This window comes from Notolepis coatsorum, assembly GCF_963971535.1.
Source record: "Notolepis coatsorum genome assembly, contig: SCAFFOLD_280, whole genome shotgun sequence".
Lineage (NCBI taxonomy): Eukaryota > Metazoa > Chordata > Actinopteri > Aulopiformes > Paralepididae > Notolepis > Notolepis coatsorum.
Genome location: NW_028169974.1, coordinates 257,191 through 279,817, shown reverse-complemented (window position 1 = coordinate 279,817; position 22,627 = coordinate 257,191). Strand labels below are relative to the sequence as shown.

General features: G+C 40.3%; 1 protein-coding gene across 1 annotated transcript in view; it reads left to right on the top strand.

Annotated features, from left to right (window-relative positions):
• Window positions 1–20,222, top strand: part of LOC311248637 (telomerase-binding protein EST1A-like) — a 43,047-nt gene extending 22,825 nt beyond the window's left edge. The window contains exons 9-12 of the mRNA XM_084339491.1: window positions 13,836–13,980; window positions 14,641–14,906; window positions 15,467–15,548; window positions 16,467–20,222. Of these exons, the coding sequence (XP_084195617.1) occupies window positions 13,836–13,980; window positions 14,641–14,906; window positions 15,467–15,548; window positions 16,467–16,597 (624 nt within the window). The 3' untranslated portion in view covers window positions 16,598–20,222. The remainder of the gene's footprint in view (window positions 1–13,835; window positions 13,981–14,640; window positions 14,907–15,466; window positions 15,549–16,466) is intronic.
• The last annotated feature ends 2,405 nt before the right edge of the window (window positions 20,223–22,627 follow it).

Sequence of the window (22,627 nt, the reverse complement as noted above, 5' to 3'; positions counted from 1 at the left end):
GGTTGAAAGGGGAGTGTTGAGATGCTCAAAGGGGGCAGCTAGGCTTTTTTTAATATTTTTTTTAATAATTGCTTCAATATTGCCATACATGCCAATGTCACAATGCCATCTATAGATAACATGGTAACACTTTATAATAACACTCAGTTATATAGTATAAGGTCTTTGTAGATAATGAACTAATCATGAACAAACCATTTATATACATTCGTAAATTATTATTAAATCATTTATAACTATATTTGTATAACATTTACAAATGAGTTATACATTATTAAAATATTTAACTCGATTAATCGCATGATTGTCCATAGTTAACTCGTGATTAATCGCATTTCTTTTTTTTTTTCTTTTTTTTTTAACCTTAAACGGATCTTTTTCAAGTTCCAAGTTTTATCAACATGCGAGTCAACAAATGCTTGCTTTATGCAGCCATTTAACACAAAAGGATGACCCTCATGCATTGCAAATTTGCATCAAATTCAAAACAGTGATGCACAAAATAACTTAAAAGAAAATAATTATTTAAAACAATGAATAAAGTGTGCATGAAATAATAGGGGAAAGAAAACGTTAGGAACTTGTTACATTCACCCACACAAGGGCTGATTAATCACACACCCCCCCCCTCTCTCTCACACACACACTCCCAGCTCCCTTTCTCTCTTGCCCCTTCCTCATCTCTCTCACCCCCCTCTCTATATCTCACACACACACACACACACACACACACACACACACACACACACACACACACACACACACACACACACACACACACACACACACACACACCTACACACCTACACACCTACACACACACACACCTATACACACCTACACACACCTACACACACACACACACACACACACACTTTAGAAACAAACATAGTATCAATGAGAGCATCAATAATACACCTGAGTGAAGTCTAGTAAAAAAATATATATAATAATTAAAAAAAAATAATCTTAAAAGTTTATCGTGAGTTAAAAAAAATAGTGGCGTTAATAGAATCGGGCAATAATGCGTTAATACCGCGTTAACTTTGACAGCCATAATATTTATATGTATACTATATACATTATCAACATTGTTTGTACTTGATTTGTTCATCATTAAATAATGTTATTTAATGTGTAGTAGTAACACATTTGTAGATGCTTTAAAAAATTGATATGAAAAAACAACTATACCATGTTCAACAAATCGTTTGCAAAACATTCTTAAAATATCTATAAATCATTTGCAGATGTTATTGTGTGCCCTAATTAGGGATGCTCGATATTGGCTTTTTTACCGATATTCCGATATTGTCCAACTCTTAATTTCCAATACCGATATCAACCGATACCGATATATGCAGGGTTCCCCCCCCCCCCCCAAAACTGAATAATTTCAGGTAACTAATAATTTCACTGGATATATATATAACAAATATTGTTATTTTTTAGCCCTAATCTAAAGGGAGTTTAGGAATAAGGGGCAGGTAACTATAAGATTTATTCTTCTTCCTGCTCCTTTTGTCCATGGAATGTTATTTATGATTGTGTAATGAAGAAACTCTGATTGTATGATTCCATGTGGCAAATAAAACTCTGAATCTGAATCTAAAGTGAAGACTATTCATCAAATCAAATGTCTAATAGTTTGTTTATTATTTGTGGACTTTTATGAATACACACAAAGCAATGACCAGACTTGTCTTTTCATGTTTAACAAATTATTTGTTAGACATTCATAAAACATGTATAAATAATTTGCAGATGCTATTGCGTGCCCTAATCTAAAGTGTAGACTATTCATCATTAACAAATGTCTAATACAGTTTGTTAATTATTTGTTGACTTTTTCATCACCTGTTACAAAGATTTCGGATCCACCCTTCTTTGTGACATCAAACAGTGACAGAATTACGACTATAGATAAATGCAATTTAATAGATCAATACAGTCCGTATTAACTCATTGGACGCCACTGACTTGAGCATTGTTTGTTCCTACCACGCCAACGCTCTAAAAGATAGGTATAAGTGGCGGTGTTTGCAGGGCTATATATATATATATTCTATATTGTATATTATAGCTATGGATTATGGCTGACCCCTATCAGTCGACTAATCGGTCGAAACGAGCCGTAGTCGACTGGCCAACCTCTTAGTCGAATATAATAAAAAAATATATATATATATTTATTATTATTTTGTAATCATTCTTTCCAAAAGAAAAGAGGTAACGCTAATGGCACGCAAACCAGAGACTAACTGCCTACGAAAACAGGCACAGAGGCACTGAAAGAGGATTTCACCCATCTAATGAACACACTAGACTAGACAAATATCAAGATGTATCCATCAGTGGACCAATTGCATGCTTTTGCAGAGGAAAAGAAGCCTTTAGTCAACTCCTTCAGATATTAAGCACCCCCCACAGCCCAAATGGAATGATACATTTTTTTTTTTAAGTACATTTTTTTTTGAAAATATTATACTTTTATTTTTTTATTTTTTTTCGACCAATAGTCGACTAACAGCAAATTTTGGCCAATCATAGTCGACCATCCAAATCCTTAGTTGGGGACAGCCCTACTATCGATACAATACTATGGCCCATTTGACATCAACTATCTATCGTTCAATATGTGAAAAAGAATAAATTTGTTCATCAATACGTTTGCGTGTTATACCGTGGTGAATATAAGTATAGTTTTAGAGTGATCCTGTCTAATCCCAGAAAACGACGATATGCAGCAAAACGTGAATTTCACTAAAAGCATTGCCATTTCTCGCCTGGACACGCTACTATTTCCAAATCAAATGTATATAATAGGTATTATGTTTCATCATGAATGCATGAAATGCTTTGATCGTCACCAACGGCATATGTTGTGGAGTAATGTTACACATACACGTTGCGATCGAGGTGAAATCATGGTTGGATCAAAGCAGGATTGATATAATTTGGTCCTTACCTTCACTAGGAGGTACCCCAAAAAGAATATTCCAATTGTCTGATCACGAGTCCAAGTATTGGTGTCCATCGTGTCGCCAACATAATCCACCACAACAGATGCATCGTGGGCATTTGACGCTTCTCAATGCGATCGGGATGCCTGTATCAGTTCCGCAACCGTTTCCATTTCCGGGGTAGGCCTGATTGGCCGCGACAGGCACGTGACGCGCGTGGCACACCCCCGCGGCAGCCGCCGCTACTGCTGGAGTTCACTTCGCCTTTCACATCGCTGCCGTTGGCGAAAGCAGGATGAGGAGAGCGTAGATTTCGCTGTGTATCATTTAATCATTTATCATTTAACATTTGAAAGGCATACATTGTTGTCATACAGAAGTACAGAATACTTTTATCCAAAATGCTTCTTACTGTTACACTGTTAGAGACTGTGCTAGACAAATGAATGACTAATTCGGTCAGAAATAACGTAACTAATAACGTTAGTAAGCACTGCTTATATGCTTATTATGTCTGCGGGTACAGTAAACGTTTCTCCCGGTACATTCTGAAGAGGGGTCTTCCGCTCCTCCTCACTCGAGTGAGAGCAAAGCCGCGCACAGCTCAGCCCTGTGTGAGACGCGAGGAGGAGATGGGAGTCCTTCCAATCGGAATATGTTGTTTCTTTACACATATGTTGGATTATGAATGTCTTTATAGCTATGCTGCCAGGCTGGTCCGCGACCCTCCGTGCTGCACTCACCAGCGGGGAGAATATGCTCACGCGAGCGGCATCGCTGAGCTCTGGTGACGGTCTTATTGGGGCTTATGCCGAAGAAGCAGTAACACAACATTGCAGCTGTTGTGTTACTGCTTTCTGACCGAATTAGTCATTCATTTGTAGCTATAAAGACATATTCATAATCCAACATATGTGTAAAGAAACAACATATTCCGATTAGGGGTGGGACAATACATCGATCCAGATCGATATATCGATCTATTATCAATAATCAAATAGGATCGATGCAACGTAAAAAGATCGATTCATATTGCGATACTCTTATTTTGAAAATCCCCTCGTGAGCATATCCGCCCGGCCGGAAGAACAACATTAGCTCAGCGCAGCTCCGTGTGTAGACGTTAGATAGTATTGCTTCAGAGTCCGCCTATTTTGCCCGAAATAAGTGCCTGTTGTTTTTTCCCCACAAGGGGTTAAATGCATCTAACATGCTTTCCATCCTCTCCATTCCTTTATGCCCAATATGTCGCGCTAAATACCGAAATGAACGTTGCGTTAGCGTGAGCTAACTATGCTAAGCACTGCAGCTAACCATGAGAGGAGAGGAGAGGGGACTTGGGAAAGAGCAAGGGTGGGGGCACTGGGGGCAGTCTACCTTTCTGTGGGGGACTGGGTTGCGTGAGGGGCATTCTGTGTGTGTGTGTGTGTGTGTTACTGAGGATGGACAGATAATGTTGATATTTAAACATGAATACATAATATATGTATTCATGATCATCATGCAACATAAAACAATTGTAGGAAGTTTGGGAGAGGAAAGGGTTTTAGCTTGCGTGTTGTGAGTTCCAAAACATTTTACTTAAAGTTTAAAGCTCAATATATAAAAAGTTAACAGGAGGTCTATTTGTATTAAAAACAATAGATTGTTTTTCATTTAAATGTCTGGAAGAGCTCAAAAATAAAAACATCAATTGATATTTCCGTAGCCTTTTTTTAGTTGATCTAAATGTGACTGATTGTGTTAAATGGGCACATAATATCGCCTCATATCGATCGCAGGCACCTGAATCGTATCGTATCGTATCGTGGCAGACTTTGTGATATCGGCAAATATCGTATTGTTGTCCAAAGAATCGATATCGTATCGTATCGTGATGAAACTGGTGATTCCCACCCCTAATTCCGATTGGAAGGACTCCCATCTCCTCCCCGCGTCTCACACAGGGCTGAGCTGTGCGCGGCTTTGCTCTCACTCGAGTGAGGAGGAGCGGAAGACCGCTGGTTCTCCAACATACAGCGGTGTGCTCTTCAGAATGTACCGGGAGAAACGTTTACTGTACCCCGCAGACATAATAAGCATATAAGCAGTGCTTACTAACGTTATTAGTTACGTTATTTCTGACCGAATTAGTCATTCATTTGTCTAGCACAGTCTCTAACAGTGTAACAGTAAGAAGCATTTTGGATAAAAGTATTCTGTACTTCTGTATGACAACAATGTATGCCTTTCAAATGTTAAATGATAAATGATTAAATGATACACAGCCAAATCTACGCTCTCCTCATCCTGCTTTCGCCAACGGCAGCGATGTGAAAGGCGAAGTGAACTCCAGCAGTAGCGGCGGCGTGCCACGCGCGTCACGTGCCTGTCGCGGCCAATCAGGCCTACCCCGGAAATGGAAACGGTTGCGGAACTGATACAGGTGATCGGGATACCTGCTCGACTCGCCTGACAAAGAAAACTGCGCCCGGAGACATTTGAACGTTGCACAGGCAAAGATATAAGGTTACAAAGGGTGCTCGATACTGCCACCTGGGAGGATGCGGCTGGTATTGCACTTTGGCATTCTCAGGATGATTCCCCATGTTAACCCCGAGTCCGTGTGCCTGTAATGAATAGAAATATAGAATAAAAGAAATAACGATGAAAACCCGACTATACTCGGGTCTGGCGCTGAACGGGTGGCGAGATAACCCGACTATCCTCGGGTCTGGCGCTGATTGAGTTAATCAATGTTGCGTTTTCTCTTGCGTTTTTTCTTCTTCAAATGTAGCCAAGAGTAAAGATCCTAACCCTATCAAAACAGCAGTCAAAGTGTATACTGTATTTTCAGCACTACGTTTGTTTACCAATGTTTTTAACTAGGGCTGTCAGTTTATCGCGTTAATTAGATTAATTAATTACACAGCAAATTATCGCGTTATGAAAATTACCTCAAAATTAATTTAAAAAAAAGGAAATGTTATTATTTTTATTTAAATATTTTTAAATCTCATTAATTCCATAAGAACGTAGAATACACATTTACAGACTTTTTTTGGTATCTGATTCTAGGGACATCTATGGATCTCAGGGAATGTATTCCCAGTGTCAGAAATATTGTGTCTGTTACTAGGCTTGAGTAAATTGTAATGAACCAAATGAGAATATTGTGTGAGAATATCTAGTGTCCACCACAATATCAATTAAAAAAAATGTATCTTTGACTGTGAATAACACCATGCTAAAATTGACCAGACCTGAAAAATCTAAGCAAATGAATAAATGGAAGATGATTAAACAGAAGGTTTTGTAGATACAGTACCGAATTCTGCCATCCGGAGACATGCAATTTGAAATATGATTATAGAATATCAGGCCTAAAATGGTTATGTGATTAAAATGCGATTAATTAGATTAATTAATTACAAATCCTGTAATTAATTAGATGAATTTTGGTAATCGCCTGACAGCACTAATTTTAACCTGTTAAGCCCTAGCCCTATTTTTTGAAAATCCGCCTAAAAATACATACCTAAGTAAATGGAAGATTGCTCCACTTCTACAAGGTCCATCTGCATGTTCCTGGTATCTAGGGACATCTATGGATCTCAGGGAATGCATTCCCAGTGTCAGAAATATTGTCTTTTTGTGATGAAACAAAGGAGAATATAAATTACGATTTTACTTTGCATCTTTGACAGTGAATAACACCATGCAAAAAATTACCAGACATGAAAAACTGCCACTGACCTCGTTCAGTACCTTCTTGATCACGTGTACAAAAAATCTAAGGAAATGAATAAAGGGAAGATGATTAACACTATCAATGCCGGCCTTGTTTACCCTTTTACCCTGTTGAATGCCATCATCCACTTCAATGTTAGCGTTAAAAACGCATAATCTATGTTTTAAATTATGGCTATGTGTCTAATCTCCCCGTCGCTTATCAATGATTTGTTTGCAGTCAACATTGTCGAAACGGATTGTTTTTTAATCGGTTCATATCCTTTTTATAGCATTTCGAAAATCGTTCTCTCGAAATTTTTCGGAAAATTTAAATATTCCCCCATAAACTGGTTCACTGGTTCATGCATTCATATCATCAAGACTAGATTACTGCAACAGCATCCTCTACGGCTCACCAAACACTATCCTCAATAAACTCCAATATGTCCAAAACTCTGCTGCCCGCATGCTCACCTCCACCCGTCGCTCTGATCACATCACCCCTGTCCTCCACGACCTCCACTGGCTTCCAATCAAATACAGGATACATTTTAAAATACTACTCATCACATTTAAAGCCCTCAACAACCTTGCCCCTCCCTACCTGTCCGACCTCCTCCACCGTCACACGCCCACCCGTCGCCTTAGGTCTGCAGATGCCAACCTCCTAACACCTCCCACGACCAGGCTCCGGACCTGGGGCGACAGGGCCTTTGCTGCTGCTGCCCCCTCCCTCTGGAATGCCCTCCCCAGCCATATCCGTGATGCAAACACCCTGACATCTTTTAAATCAGCCCTCAAAACTCACCTTTTCAATCTTGCTTTTGACCTCTAATTCTGTCGGTGTTATTTTTATTTTTGTCATGTATTATTTTTGTTCTGTTTTTTTGTTTTGCCATAGTTTGTCTCTCCTGCCCATGTAAAGCGTCTTTGAGCACCTGGAAAAGCGCTATATAAAATAGATGTATTATTATTATTATTATTAAACGGCATTTATTGGAATATTCTCGAATACACTAGACACGTTGTCATTTATCGGCCTATTTATGAATCGTTTTCAAATGAACGCTAGATTATCGATAGTATATGTGTACTTATGCACGCTATAGAGGCGGGCTAAAAAATCTATTCTCGTTTCCTCAAGATCACACACACATACGGGACACGCTGTTATCTCACTGAATACAGCTCCGATTACCCCAAGACTAGTACCATAGACTCCTTACCTTAGATCAGATGTTCTCCAAAAAGATTATTCCAATTCCTGATCGCCATTCCAAATATCGATCGCGTTTATTGATTGATTATCTTTATCTAGCATAATGGAGCCAGTTGGCTCTACTTCTACAGATCCCACAGGGATCTCCCAGTATAATCGACTGACCTGCAGTTACACAGGATAGACGATAGGGGGCGTTTTTCCCCCATCTGAGCTCCTGGAGGGGCTGCTGTACCAACGGGAGACTCGGTTGATGAAATATGAATTCAGATCGCTAATAAAAAAATCAAACAACAAATCCCGTCGTCGGCACTCAACGGGGGGCATGATAAGACCACAATTCTCGTCGTCGGCATTCAAAGTGTTAAACAGAAGGTTTTGTAGATACAATACTGAATTCTGCCATCCGGACACATGCTATTTGAAATATTATTATAGAATATAGAATAGCAGGCCTATTAATGACCTTATTATAGCCATGTTGCACATCTATGGATCGGGCCAAATCGACTCGTTCCAATGATAGAATTCAATTTGGATTTTGTATCACCAGGCATGCAGGAAGAACTGAGAATGAAATCTACTGTAAATACAGTCAGCTTTTTATTCTTGCCATTTTTTATCTGATTTCAACACGGATGGTTGCTAAATGTTCACAGAAGGTAGACAAACTAACTGCGCTCCAATCTATGCCAATAACGTTAAGTTTTGTGGTATATAATCCAGAGAAATTAAAAATAATAATCAGGAAGTAATTTGCTTGCAGGAAGCTGGAAATCGCTAGGAAATGTAGTTTTTCTAACTTTCAACACTCATTGAGAGCTCTGGATGCCCCCTGCTCATATGACTACAACTGGCGACGTTTCGCTAATTCAAAATGGCGGATATTCGCAAAATTATGAACGCATTCCATAAACTAAAATCTCACTAATAACACTTTAACCTATTGGTAAACAAACGTATTGCTGAAAATATACACTGACTGCTGTTGTGACATGGTTAGATTGTTTACTCTTGGATACATTTGAAAAAAAACGTTACTTTGATTCATACACTCTGTAGACATTGATTTATGACGTGATGTCATCTGCGGTCCGCCTGTTACGGGCACCTGGTGATACTAAATCCAGATTGAACTCTGCCATTGGAAAGAGGAGATTTTGCCTGATCCATAGATCACAAAAATCACAAAAACCCTGTAAATCATCTGCCCTTTATTCATTTGCTTAGATCTTTTGTACACTTGATCTCAAGAAGGTACTGAATGAGCCCAGTGGCAATTATTCACGTGTGGTCAATGTTAATATATGGGGAAAAAATATTTATATGCGTGTGTGTGAGTGCATTCTCGCCTATAGAGGATGAAGACAAAATGTTGGAGCAATCAGTGTACAATGCAGGGAAAGTGATTTTTTTTCATGATGAATTGATATAGACTTCTAGCCAAGGTCAGGTTGGAAAGCATAATAATTTGATGAGCTATCGTACCACATAGCCTTTTGGGACTTTAATGACCAGCTGAGATCATAACTGATTATAATCCCATGCAAATCTGCCATGTCTATCATTTCTAAAGTACAACATTAATCCAATGTGAATGCACATCTCAATCATTTCAGGCGCAAAACTGGCTTAATAGAAGAAAGTTTGTCACAGAATTTATGTCACAGGATTGGGGCCTGAACATCAGATAGGGTGGCATTGGCCCAAAAAAGGTTTAGAATCACTGGTCTAGAAGGGAATGACCACACTCCTATTTATTATTTTATATTTACAGGGACAGTGCACGTTAATCAACATTGCTGAAAATGTGCCAATGTTAGCCACAAGTTTTCAAGTTTCAAGTTTCTTTAATAGTTGTCATACAGAAGTACAGAATACTTTCATACAAAATGCTTCTTACTGTTACGCTCCAGAGACTGTGCTAGACAAGATAGTATCAAATAACATAGTATAGCATGTAATTTAGAAGTAGAAAATGAGGTCACAGTGTTCAGTATAGACATATGTACAATGTTCGATGCAGAATAGACGTAACTGAGTTACCATATAATATACAATACTATGCAGTGTACTAATGTACAGTACTATATAGTGCAAAGCAGAAATGGGATGAGGTACAATTTAGGTACAATTTACAGTAAGGTGTACGAGTTGTAGTGCAATCCTTCATCAATAAATATAAAGTGTGGGGAGTGGGTGCTACAGTGTGTTTGTTTAAAGTGGGTGTGTGCTATAAAGTGTGTGGAGTGGGTGCTACAGTGTGTTTGTTTAAAGTGAGTGTGTGCGTGTGGATGTGTGTGCTATGTGCGTTTGATGGTTGTTGTTGTGTAGTGTTCATTGTTCGTTTAGCAGCCTGATGGCCTGGGGATAGAAGCTTCTTCTGAGTCTTTCTGTGCTCGCCTTGAGACTCCGGTATCGCTTGCCTGACCGCAGCAGTTCAAAGAGGCAGTTGTTCGGGTGACTGGAGTCTTTAATGATTCTCTTAGCCTTAGCCAAGGCACATTTTCTACTGTTGTCCCTGGGCCAGGTGTTTAAATAGCCATTAAAGCAATTAAAGTGCATTATGTAGTTTTGTGTCAAATAGTTGTCACAGTAAGGCACACATGAAGCATACAATTATACATGATAAAACACAAGCAATTAGCCGACTTAAGCATTAGCAGACAGGACACAATTATAGACAATACATAACGCTGCTGGCGGGACAAAACCTCATAACTCCATTTTTTTTATATTTCTTTTTTTATATAAATCAACTCCGTAGATCATCCTCCATATGTGTGTGTGGGTTTTACAAAGTTTAAACAATGGGAAAGCATTAAACCGACCATCTGTCTAAACCTCCTAACTCTATTCACTCTCAAATCTGTGTTCGTTTTTTTCGTCTGCTGAAAAGTTGGGTTTTTGGAGTTATGGGGTTTTGTCCCGACAGCAGCGACATTATCAGATAAGACATACGTATTAGCAAACAACACACAGCCAGCAATTGGAATCCATACTATATAACCATACAGGCATTGGGATTCGAGTGAAGATACATCAGCCTGACGCACGCAAGGCGGCAGACAGAGAAGGCATGCAGAGCAGGGGCGTCGTTTTGGTATGGCACTCGCCATACCACTTGGCTTGTGACAAAATCATCTAATTTGCGTGTCATTTGTGACGCGCGCTGGTGTTTTGGTCCGTCCGCAATGTTGATCTCTGTCATTTTAGTACACCCCACCACCCAGCCTAATAGATGGCGCTGCCACGTTGTAGTTGAACACCAGACAGAGGTGGCTGCTCTTTATCTCAGAATAAACAACCAAGCCGCCAAGTACCCACCAGCCCACCTGGCTACCTGTCTTTGCATAACAATAGCTGCAGGTGTGAATTGTATAGAAACAACTCACCAAAAGTGACTATTGCACAACTGATTTGACAAAATTGTGCGCCAGCCACCAAGTACCCACCTGGCTACCTGTCTTTGCATAACAATAGCTCAGGCCAATGTATCATCGCAGCCAATGTAAATGGATCAAGCTAATTAATTTGGCCTATCAGGGTCTTCAAATATGATGTCTGGGGGCGCATACAGACAGTGAAATGAGGGTGGACTGGCCATGCCTGCTTTGTAGATAATAAATAGCGCGATATCTCTCTATCTCTCTCTCTCTCTCACACACACACACACACAACGCAGTACGCACATTCCGAGACTCGCCATAAGTGAATTGTATAGAAACAACGCACCAAAATTTACTATTGCACAACTGATTAAAAAAATTATCTACTATACGTAGTTACGTACGTAGCACCGGCCGCAACAGCCACCCTCCCTCCTTGCCATACCTTGGCTTTTACTGAAACGATGCAGAGCCTAGGTATGATGATTGATGACGCACCTGGTTGCTTTTGAGTCAGGTTTTAAGATTATGTACGAAGGAGTGGTAGGTGGTATTGTGCTGGAAGTGTGGAACTGGTAAGTCTCGGAGCCTCTCACTGTAAAAGCAAACTGGCTGAATGAGTTTCTCCTCAGGACAACAATGGGTCGTTGATCTGGTTGACCTGTCACCATGGGTCTTCAGTATTATGAAGGTGCTAAGTGGGGGAGGTGCTTTAGGCCATGAAGGATTTTATATATTAGATGGGTGTCGGGAAATGTATACAAAATCTTCCCAGCTCAGGAGATCATACTTAGTATGGCAGTCTATTGCAATGATGGTAGCTGTTGGGTTTGATATCCAACACTTCACCAAAAAACAATGCTGACTTATTTTGCACATAATCTCACACACATCCAAAAACAGTTTTGCACACATTTATTTAGTTTAACATTTATTGAGCGTAATTGAGTTTGAATATGGCCACCAGTGATATCAGTGGGGACATTAAATCCTTGTGTTGTGTTAATTACAGCTAAATGAAATTATATGGTAGCAGTCCCTATAAGACAAGGTATTGCTATTCATCAACATAATTTCATCAAGCTGTAATTAACACACCAAGGATTCAATGTCCCAGATGACATTACTAGTGGTGGCCATATTCAAACTCATTTAAAGTGCCCCTTTAAAAGCCTGCTTATATATGGATTGTATGGGTTTCAGGGTTGTATCGCTGGCATGAGACCAGGTAGTTAAACAGTATATAGTTTACTGTTATATGTGGGAGAATCATGGCACGGAAACACATTTGCAGCTTCAGATGTAACATTGCTCTGTATGTATCTGAAGTTGTGCAAATTGAATTAGACTTTTGCTAGAACATTTTGCTTGCTTTTTAAATGAGAGAGAGAGAGAGGAGTCTAATATAATATCAAGTTATTTGAAGTTTGGGACCACTTGAAGCTTCTCACCTGATACATAAACAGAATGTTTTGGAATAGCACTTGCCCTTTTTGTGAAAAACTCACTTTTTTCACATTAAGTCTGGGAGCCACTTAGTGACATGGACCATTGTTTCTATAGTTTAAGAGCAGCCCGTTCACTTAAGGCCAAGATATACTTCTACGTGGGCTTTCATGCCCAGTTAAATTGTTGGCCAGCTGCACGTAGGTCTCGCCACAACTTTCAGTGCTAGCGGCGCTACCCTCTGCAAAGCATACCCAAGTAATGTGCATTTGTTGACTGTGTGTAATTTTATCAAAAAATTACTTGATTATTTAACCATGTTAATATGCTCCATCATTTCATTCCCCCTTTAAAGTAAGGGATTCCCCATGGAAATGTCCTCCCGGGCTATGGGATCTAAACACTACCACCACAGACCGTCCCACTTTATTCCTTTCTTCTAAAACATTGGAGAACAAACACAGATACTATACCCAATAGGGGTGTAAAGGTACACCTATCCGTACCGAACCGAACAAGTTTCAGTGTGTACCGTACCGTACCGAACGGCTGTGTTAGTGTAGTGTACCGAATGAATACAATGGTATGTTAACCACTAACGACCGCCCACCGGGAGCTGTTTTTTTCACAATCTAATATAATTATTATTTTTATAATTTTTTTTTACAAGTCGATTATTAATTTCAATATAGAATATTAGTTGACAGCCCTACAAGTACAATTAGTTACTGCACACTACATCACCCCTGAGTGGAACATGGAAAGCCAAACTTTCCCCCACTGTACCGAAAACCATACCGAACCTTGACTTCAAAACCGAGGTACCTACCTTACTGTGGTTTTTGTGTACCGTTACACCCCTAATACCAAAGTATCCTCCTAAGGTTTTAATTGTATGTTTTGAGTAAAAGCTATTCATGAAATGCGTAGCGGTTTATAGAATCTATAGTTAATGAAATGTTTTCTTTATGCTTTTGAAAGCATTTGTCTGGAATGTGTGTTTTTCATGTGTGTAACTGTTGGAGCTGTCTGACAAATTCTCCCTTGCAGCAGAATAAAGACTCTTTACTTGATTCACCACTAATGTCTGTGTTGTTTTCTTCCCAGGCGGTGTTGCAGACCGGTGGTCAGTTGGAGTTGGAGGTCCGTCCTCTATTCTTGGTTCCGGACACCAATGGATTCATAGATCACCTGGATGGGCTGAACAGACTCCTCCAGTCCAACACATACATACTTGTGGTGCCACTCATAGGTGAGACTTGAGAGTCAGAATTACAATATGGACAAAATATACATGGTGGTTCTAACCCGATAAAGCGATTGCGGTATGACTTGCAATTTAATTTAAAGTCTAGTTTTACCTTTTTAGGTCTAGACTTGTTTTATGTGTTTTTCAATAACCCTGCTCCTTTAGACCATCACACTGTTCTTCAGGATTAAAGGAACATGCCAACATGATGGGAAATGGGCTTACCGTCTTCTCCAGTCAGACAAGAAGATGGATACCAATTTCCTCTTATCTCGTTCAGTAGAAAGCTATCCGGCTGAAAGCTATTCAAGCTTAGCACAAATGAATGGAAGCAGATATGGACCACTAGCCTAGCTTAAAACTCCGGGAGAGGTGTTTCTGGCCAACATCTAGGCTATAGTGGTCTGTATCCACTTCCATTAATTTATGCTAAACTAGGCTAGCTTGCAGCCAGATGGCTTTCTACTGAATGCACAGAGGTAAATTGGTATCTATCTTCTTGTCGGACTCTGGAGAAGACGGTAAGCCCATTTCCCATAATATTGGCGTGTTATTTTAAATGACGATGCAACTGCTGAAACCTTGCATGGATCCATGACGTTATGCCTCAAACAGGAAGTGTTTGTTTATCCACCCGGGTCGACTTGTCTCTCCCTCCACCAGTGATCACGGAGTTGGATGGTTTGGCAAAGGGCCAGGAGAACATCGGCGGTGCGTCCGGGGGAGTCGGGTCAGGTGCGCGCGGCGGCCGCGGCAACTCCAATGTGAGTGCAGCCCACGCACGGGCCGTGCAGGAGAAGGCGCGGGTGGCCGTGGCGTTTCTGGAGCGAGGGTTCGAGTCTAGGGAGCCCTGTCTGAGAGCTCTGACCAGCAGAGGCAACCAGCTGGAGTCCATCGCCTTCCGCAGCGAGGACACCTCCGGACAACAGGTACAGCTGCAGTGAATAAAAACATAATTTTATCAAGTTTATAGGCCAATATCACACAAACATGTCTCCACGGGAACAACACCCCCTGATCTTAAACCTCAACGAAGATGAGGAAAAACTCCTGCAAAACTGTAATAGGGGAAAAAGGAAAGAAAGCTCGGAAGGACATTTAAATGAGAGATCCCCCCAACAAGGATGGCTGATATAACGGGTATAATGAGTAAGCAGAGGTAACAGGGCATCAACAATGTTTTTCTTCTCATGTTACGTTTTTTGCATCATTGCACTCAGCATCATGCCAAGTTCTATTTGGTTGAATCTTGACCCACAAAGTTGCGTGACTCACCGGTGCTTAATGGATGTTAGAGCAGCTATGATGTAAAGCTACATGTTCCATGGTGATTTTATTTAAAAAAAATATATATAATTTTAGCAAGATAACATGGCCTGGTGAAATGCAATGTGATTGTGACTTGGAAGGGTAAGAGAGAGAGAATGTGTGACAGTTAAACGGCTCCTCTGGACATCAGACTTATCCTCTCTACCTGTTTCTTCCTCAGGGCAACAACGATGATGTGATTCTGTCCTGTTGTCTCCACTACTGCAAGGACAAGGCAAAGGACTTCATGCCTGATCACAGAAGTAAGGATGACTCATTGACACATACTTATATATAGCCTGACACGTCAGGCCCATGGAACGCTGCGCAAAGCTAGCTCTCCTTTGGGTCTAGATGCATCACGCTGAGAATTAAATACCTTCTGCTGAAAATGGTCGTCAATAGGGTCATTTTAACTTACCATGGTGATGTTTTGGTGTCTTGTTGTCTCTCATCATAATGAATTCTGGAGCTGTGATCACATTAAAAGTGTGGGGGAGAAGCAGATTTCTCTGTACTAGCCAACAGAACATGGAACTAGACTTTAGTGTAAAAGCCCCTGTGTGCACACTGACGGCCCGTTGCCTTGGTAACACACAGCGAAACAGAAATCATCTTTTTCTTGTGCTTTACAAGACTCCACCATATCACCATAGTATCTGACTTTATTGATGATTTATTGTATCGACCGATACAACTAAAAAGCCTTTATTTAACGGCTAATTCATGATTGAACAATATAAACAGCCAATATGTTTCTGCCATGTTTTTTGTCGCAGGTTTTGCTAATATCAAATTATGGCCAAGATGCACAGTTTAGCTAAATAACGTTCCAATTCTGCAAGTCCCAAACAATATTGATTCAACATATTTCTCCATCAACAACGGTCAATCGTGTTTATGTGGAGGGGGGGGGGGGGGGGGTTATAGTTAATTTGAAAATTGTATTAGAGTGATGAAAGACATCTCTACGGCAGATATCTTAAAAACTAGGCAAATCACACCGAAACTATCTGGTTGTATAGATAGCACTCTGGGTAAAGGGGGAAAATGTGTTTTTCTGAAGTTTGGGTGAACTGCCCCTTTAAGTTGAAAAACTGTCTAACAAGTTAATGTCATTCTGTTTGAGAGTGACGTGTGTCTTAACCCCCCCCCGTGTGTGTGTGTTGTAACCCGCACAGGCGGACCAGTGCGGCTGCGGAGGGAGGTCGTCCTGCTGACGGATGACCGTAACATGCGCGTCAAGGCTCTGACCCGCAACGTCCCGGTCCGAGACATCCCGGCCTTCCTCAGCTGGGCCAAAGTGGGCTGAACCAGGCCAGACTGTGGAACCACAGGGAAACCCAACTGCTGAAACCTGCCGGCCACTCAAAACAAGGAGTGGGGAGAAGACGCGCAAGAAGCAGAGGAGGAGAAGAGAGGGAGGGAGGGAGAGCGAAAGGAAGAGTGGATAGGAACCACTTCTTGTGAACTACAAACAAAATTAAAGTGAACACAAATAGTGGTTTTGATGAGCTTTGTCCCGCCTCTCGTCACAAGGTGTTTGTGTGTAACGTGTGTGTCAACATCAGCCAGCTTTCCTCTGGCGCAGAGAGGGAGACTTGATGAAGTCTCTAGGGAACGACGGACCAGGAAGCAAGGTAGAAAGATGGGTGGGTTTGGGGGGAGATGGAGAAAGTTAAGGTAGGATGGAGTGTTTTGATTTGTACGTTTTCCTGGTCCAGTTGTGTGCCTCTGCTGCAGTCAGTTAGTGTGTGTTAATTATACCAGCAGGATTCTCTCAGGCTTTGAGAGAGAGACAGAGGGAGAGAGAGAGAGAGCGCGACATTAGAGCACTGGCCTTGCTGCATCTCTTTCTCTGAGGGAGTGTCTTGTAAACTGGCAGAGTAGAGAGAAGGGAAGCTGGAGGGGAGCGTGAGAGATGAGGGTCTACGTTGGAGGAGGGGTTTGTTGTTTGTTCTACGCAGGAACAGGGGAGGAGTTGTTTGTTGTGAGGGTTGCCAGAGCACCCTCAGGCCATCTTCACCCACTCTTACTGATCTTGAAGTGGCTACTCCCTGACCCAGGAGGCGGTTGACAGCCTCGTTGCAAACCTCCGTCCATCCTCCAGCTTGATGTTGACGTTGAGTTATTTCCAAGTTTGGGATTTTAAACAAAACAACAAAAATACTTCAGATTATTTTATTTTTTCGCTGTTGGTTTTTGTTGCTCTTGTGTTTGTAGATACACTGTCGTTCGTTTCCTCCATCGAACAGAGATCAACTGTTCATCCCATGAACAGACATCCCATACATGAAAAGCTTGTTATCGGATCCAACCAAGCTTTCAGTTCGATAAGTTTCATTGTTGGAATTGGATTTGATCCAAAGGTTTTCCCTTTGCAGAAAGGATTAGGCACCACTAATCACAAGTTCATTGTATTGTTTTATTTTTTTGTCCTGCTCACATTTCGATCTTTCTTACCGTTTCAACTCATATTATCAGATCCCAGTTTCTCAAAAACCCTCTCGGCACTAAGATCAACTTGGTGTCATTCAGAGGTAAATGGGATGAGATGTTCTTAGTGCTAAGATGCTTTTGGGGAACTGGGCCAATTATAGTTTGTGGTCTTTTTTAATTACAGTATATAAGCAAGCGTGTATTTCTGTTCAGAGTTTGAACATCTTGTCATTTCAGCGGCTGTTACTTACTTGCTTCTGTGTGTCTGTCTGTGTGTGTGTGTGTGTGTGTGTGTGTGTGTGTGTCTGTGTGTCAAGAGCCCAGTGAGCACTGGGATGTTACATTACAACGTGACATGGGTTTTCTTTCAACCCAACTGTAAATTCTGACATAGGAAGACTTTACCAGAGACTATCTTGAAATCCTCATCCAGAACAATCAACTTCAAAACGTTGGCTCTGGGAGAGAGAGTGACTGAGAGGAAGTATGTGTGAGGAAGCATGTGTGAGTGCTTGTATGTCGACTGAAATGTGTCAGAAGAAGATGTGCGTGTGAAAGAGTGCAGGTGCAAATTAGGTTGTTGGATACATGGTCCCTATGTTTTCTGTTACACTATCTCAAGTCACTTCTGACATAGTACCAGCCCCCTGACCTCGATGTGTGCTGTAGCACTAGGCAGAGCTACTAAGCCTGTTAGTTCAGTTGCCAATGTGTTGCATGCTGTCATACTGCTTACAATATTGCATGATTCTGGCCAAATGTGTATTTATGCAGTTGTATGCTGTCTTTCTGTTGAGTCATGATCAGTTTCTTTCTTTTATTTAATATTTTTTCAATAAAATTTTACAAGTTTATTATTAAATGTAGCCATCTTTAACTCATTGACCGCCGGGGATTAGCCGTGGCCCCGCTCTAGCACTGCCATGCTTTAAAAGATAGGAGTGGATCACCTTGTTGGTAGAGCTATAACTATATTCTATATTATAGCTATGGATACAATACTATGGCCTGTTTGACATCACCTATCTCGTTCAATATGTGAAAAATAATGAATTTTTCCACCCATACGTTTTCCATCCATCAAGCTCAAATTGACGTCAAATCGTCCTTACCTGTGATCGGGAGTATTCCAAAAATAATATTCCAATTGTTTGATCGCCATCTGCTATATTCAATGTTCATTTCGTCCATGACATAATCCACCACAACATGGGGATATTTGACGTGCTTCAATGGAACCGGGAGAACCGTTCGCCTCGGCCGACAAGGAAAAAATTAAACCCAAGACATTTGGCCGTCCCACAGCCCAAGATACAAGGTTCCAAAGGGTGCTCGATACCGCCGTCTAGCGTGATGCGGCCGGTATTGTACTTTGGCATTCTCAGGATGATTCCCCATGTTAACCCCGAGTCCGTGTGCCTGTAATGAATAGAAATATCGAATAAAAGAAATAACGATCAAATAACGTATATATACGTGGTTGGCGTTCAATGTCGTCGGCCAAACACGTATATAATCGTTGTTGGTGGCCATTGAGTTAAATGTAAACCGTACATTTAGGGTTTGAATTACTAGCCCATTCTGTTTACTAAACCTGTTCTAGTGTTGTTGTACCTTCGTACTGTGTTAGTGGCACTACTTAATTCATATTTTTATTCATGTTTGCCTGCGCCAAAAACGAGTTTACTCGTTATTGCCCGCCAATCTAATAACGCCAACAGCGAGTTTACTCGTTTTTATGATCGTTGTTTCCTTTATTCGCTATTGGCATTCATAATTCATCCAGGAAGGCTCCGGGAGCCAGCTGGACTCTGTCTGATATTGCAACGCCTCAATACCGCCACTTTCGAGATGCAAGAATCAATATGCTTTCGGCGTTTATTGCGTCATACAAACGGAAAATGGATCTAGCAGATCGAAATCAAATAATTGGAATTTTTTTTCTCCAGACTCATCGGCCACATATAAGAGGAATCTAACGTTAATTCCAGCTCGATTGTGCATTTATTTCATTGCAATCCATCTGATCAACGTATGATGTTGTACTAAAGAAAGCCGTTACTGACAATCAAGGAATCATAAACGACCCCCCCCCCCTTTCCTTCACGCATGATGGAGCATAATGTATAGCGATCATATGCATTTGAATTTTTTAATATAGCGTGTATAGGAACGAAACGCCAATCGATATCGATAATATGCATCAGGGCCTATAACTCGTGTTCTAGGAATTACTGCTCTACACTCTAAAAACATACTTATATTCACGATGGTACTAACACGACAATGTATGAATGGAAAAATATAACGTTCGCATTCATTCATTCATTCCCACATCCGGAACAATAGATACCCGATGTTGAATGGGCCATATAGTAATGTCGATATAGCTATAATATTTAAAAAGTTATAGCCCTGCAAAGAAGGTGAGCGACTCCATAGGGTTACAGCACTGGCAGAGAGTGGTATAAGATTGGCAAACTGCGTGGCAGACAATGTGTTAAAATAAATTATTACAAAACATTGTCTTTGATAAGGTAAAGAAATAATAAAAAAAATAAAAAATTATCAACAGTTTATTTTCCCTTGTGTTTCCTAAATGATCTGTACACCATCAAGTCAAGAGTCACTTTATTGTCCCATCAGCTGGGAAATCTGTCTTGGGCTTACACCCACACTGCAGCCACAAACGCATACATTACATACACAGACATGACGCAACTGACTCCAAACAAAGAAGATAAACAATATAAAAGGTACAAAAAAGTACCTGCACAGCAGGATGTCTGGCAACACCACATATATATATAGTATGACCAAATATCGATTATCGAATATTTGTTTATTGTTATTTGCACTTACAAACATACATTCTGGAATCAAAAGAAGTAAAAGAACAGTTCAAATGTGCAGGAAAGGGCTTATAAGCGACCCCCCCCCCCTCTTAAACCTATATAGAATAACTACACAGAAAATCCCCCACACACATTATGCGCATATCCCTCTTACACACATATATACAATACAACAATTACAATGTTGAAAAAAATAGAATTCTCAAATACACAAGGATACTAAAGACTACAGGATCTGTAGTTATTTTTAAAGCTGCTTTTAAATCTATTTAACGTGAAACATGTTTCTGTTAGATTTTTTATATTCCACATCACTGCACCTTGATAGACCAATGATAATTTGGCAACAGAGGTCCTACAGAAAGGAATGCATAAGTCATTATTTCTCCTTGTGGGATGTGCATGATAATGAGAATTAAACTCAAAATAACGGAAAGAAAATAGGTAAAGATGAAACGTAGACCAATTACCGGTACTGTATACATGAGAACCCCTGTTTGGTACTTGTTGACCTCATAAATTGTGAGTATAGTTGCAGTTGTTTAAATAAGGTTTTGGTTTGGCCTAAATAAGAGGAGTTTGTTGCTATTCTTACAAAGGATTTCTGAGATCTATGATTGCTTGTAAGTAAGAAGGGTAAGTGTTGGCCCAAATTATATTGCAATTATAAAGAGATGTGAGGATAAATTAAACTAATCCAAAGTTAGTAATGTGCTATTTTTTAAATGGTTTTGCATAATGCCCAACGATTTTGAAACCTTGCAAACAATTTCACAATGATTCTTAAAGCAGAGTTTCTCATCGATATTGACAGCTAAGAACCTCACAGATGAAACTTGTGCAAGTTCATTGTTGTTGATACAAATCTTGGTTCTGTCTGAAATGTATTTTTTGTTCAAATTAGATTTTTTGACATTGAGTGATAACTTGTTTAACTGAAACCAATAAAAAAATGTAATGAGTCCAGAAATTGCTTTATCAATAAGGGAATCAAAATTCTTGTCGGTGACAAAGATTTATGTCATCAGCGAATAATATAGGTGACAAACTGGATGCATTTGCAAGATCATTCACATAAATCAAAAACAACAAGGGTCCTAGAATGCCTAAGGTATATACATTTTTGTCAAGTCAAGAGTTTTATTTGTCACGGCATACAAGTATACAATGAAATGCGGGGGGTCTTACCCGCAACGATTGTGCATATACAATAATAATAATATAATAACAATCCAATAGGATGAGAATGACATTTGTGCAATAATACAAGTAATCAAAGTAGGGCATATCGGTATATGTACTCCAGTGCAGCGGTAATCTTTTCTCTGAGGTGCAAAAGAGCCATATATGTCAAGTATTTCTTTCTAAAGCCGTACTGATGTTCAAACAAGATAGTGTTGTCATCTAGATGTTTCATGATTCTACTGCAATACCAGCTTTTCAAGAATTTTAGAAAGACAAGGTAGTATTGATTGGTATAGGACGATAGCTTGAGAATACAGTGAGTTTATCAGCTTTAACAACGGTATAACCTTGGCAACTTTGAAGGCTTGAGGGATAGTCCTGATTCAAGGGACATGGAAAAAATGAAAGATAAAGGATCAATGCAGGATTTGTGCAGCAAATATGTTTATTTGGTGTTTTCTATGATGCCTCAGAGCGTGTCTACGGTGCTGTTGCCTACCTTCAGACCACAGACAAACATCACCACACCCATGTCAGCTTCATCATGGCCAGTTCTCGTATAGCCCCTAAACGCCAGTTATCCATCCCTCGTCTTGAATTGTGTGCAGCCCTATCAGGTGCACAACTGGCTAACCTCCTCAGTTCTGAACTCACTATCCCACTACAGTCAGTGACACTCTGGACAGATTCTACAACTGTCTTATTGTGGCTAACATCCGACTCATGTCGCTACAAGGTGTTTGTTGGCACAAGAGTAGCTGAGATTCAGACACTGACCGACACCAAGAGCTGGAGATATGTCGACTCAAAGAGCAATGATGATTTGACACGGGGTAAAACCCTCCTTGAACTTTCTCAGCCAC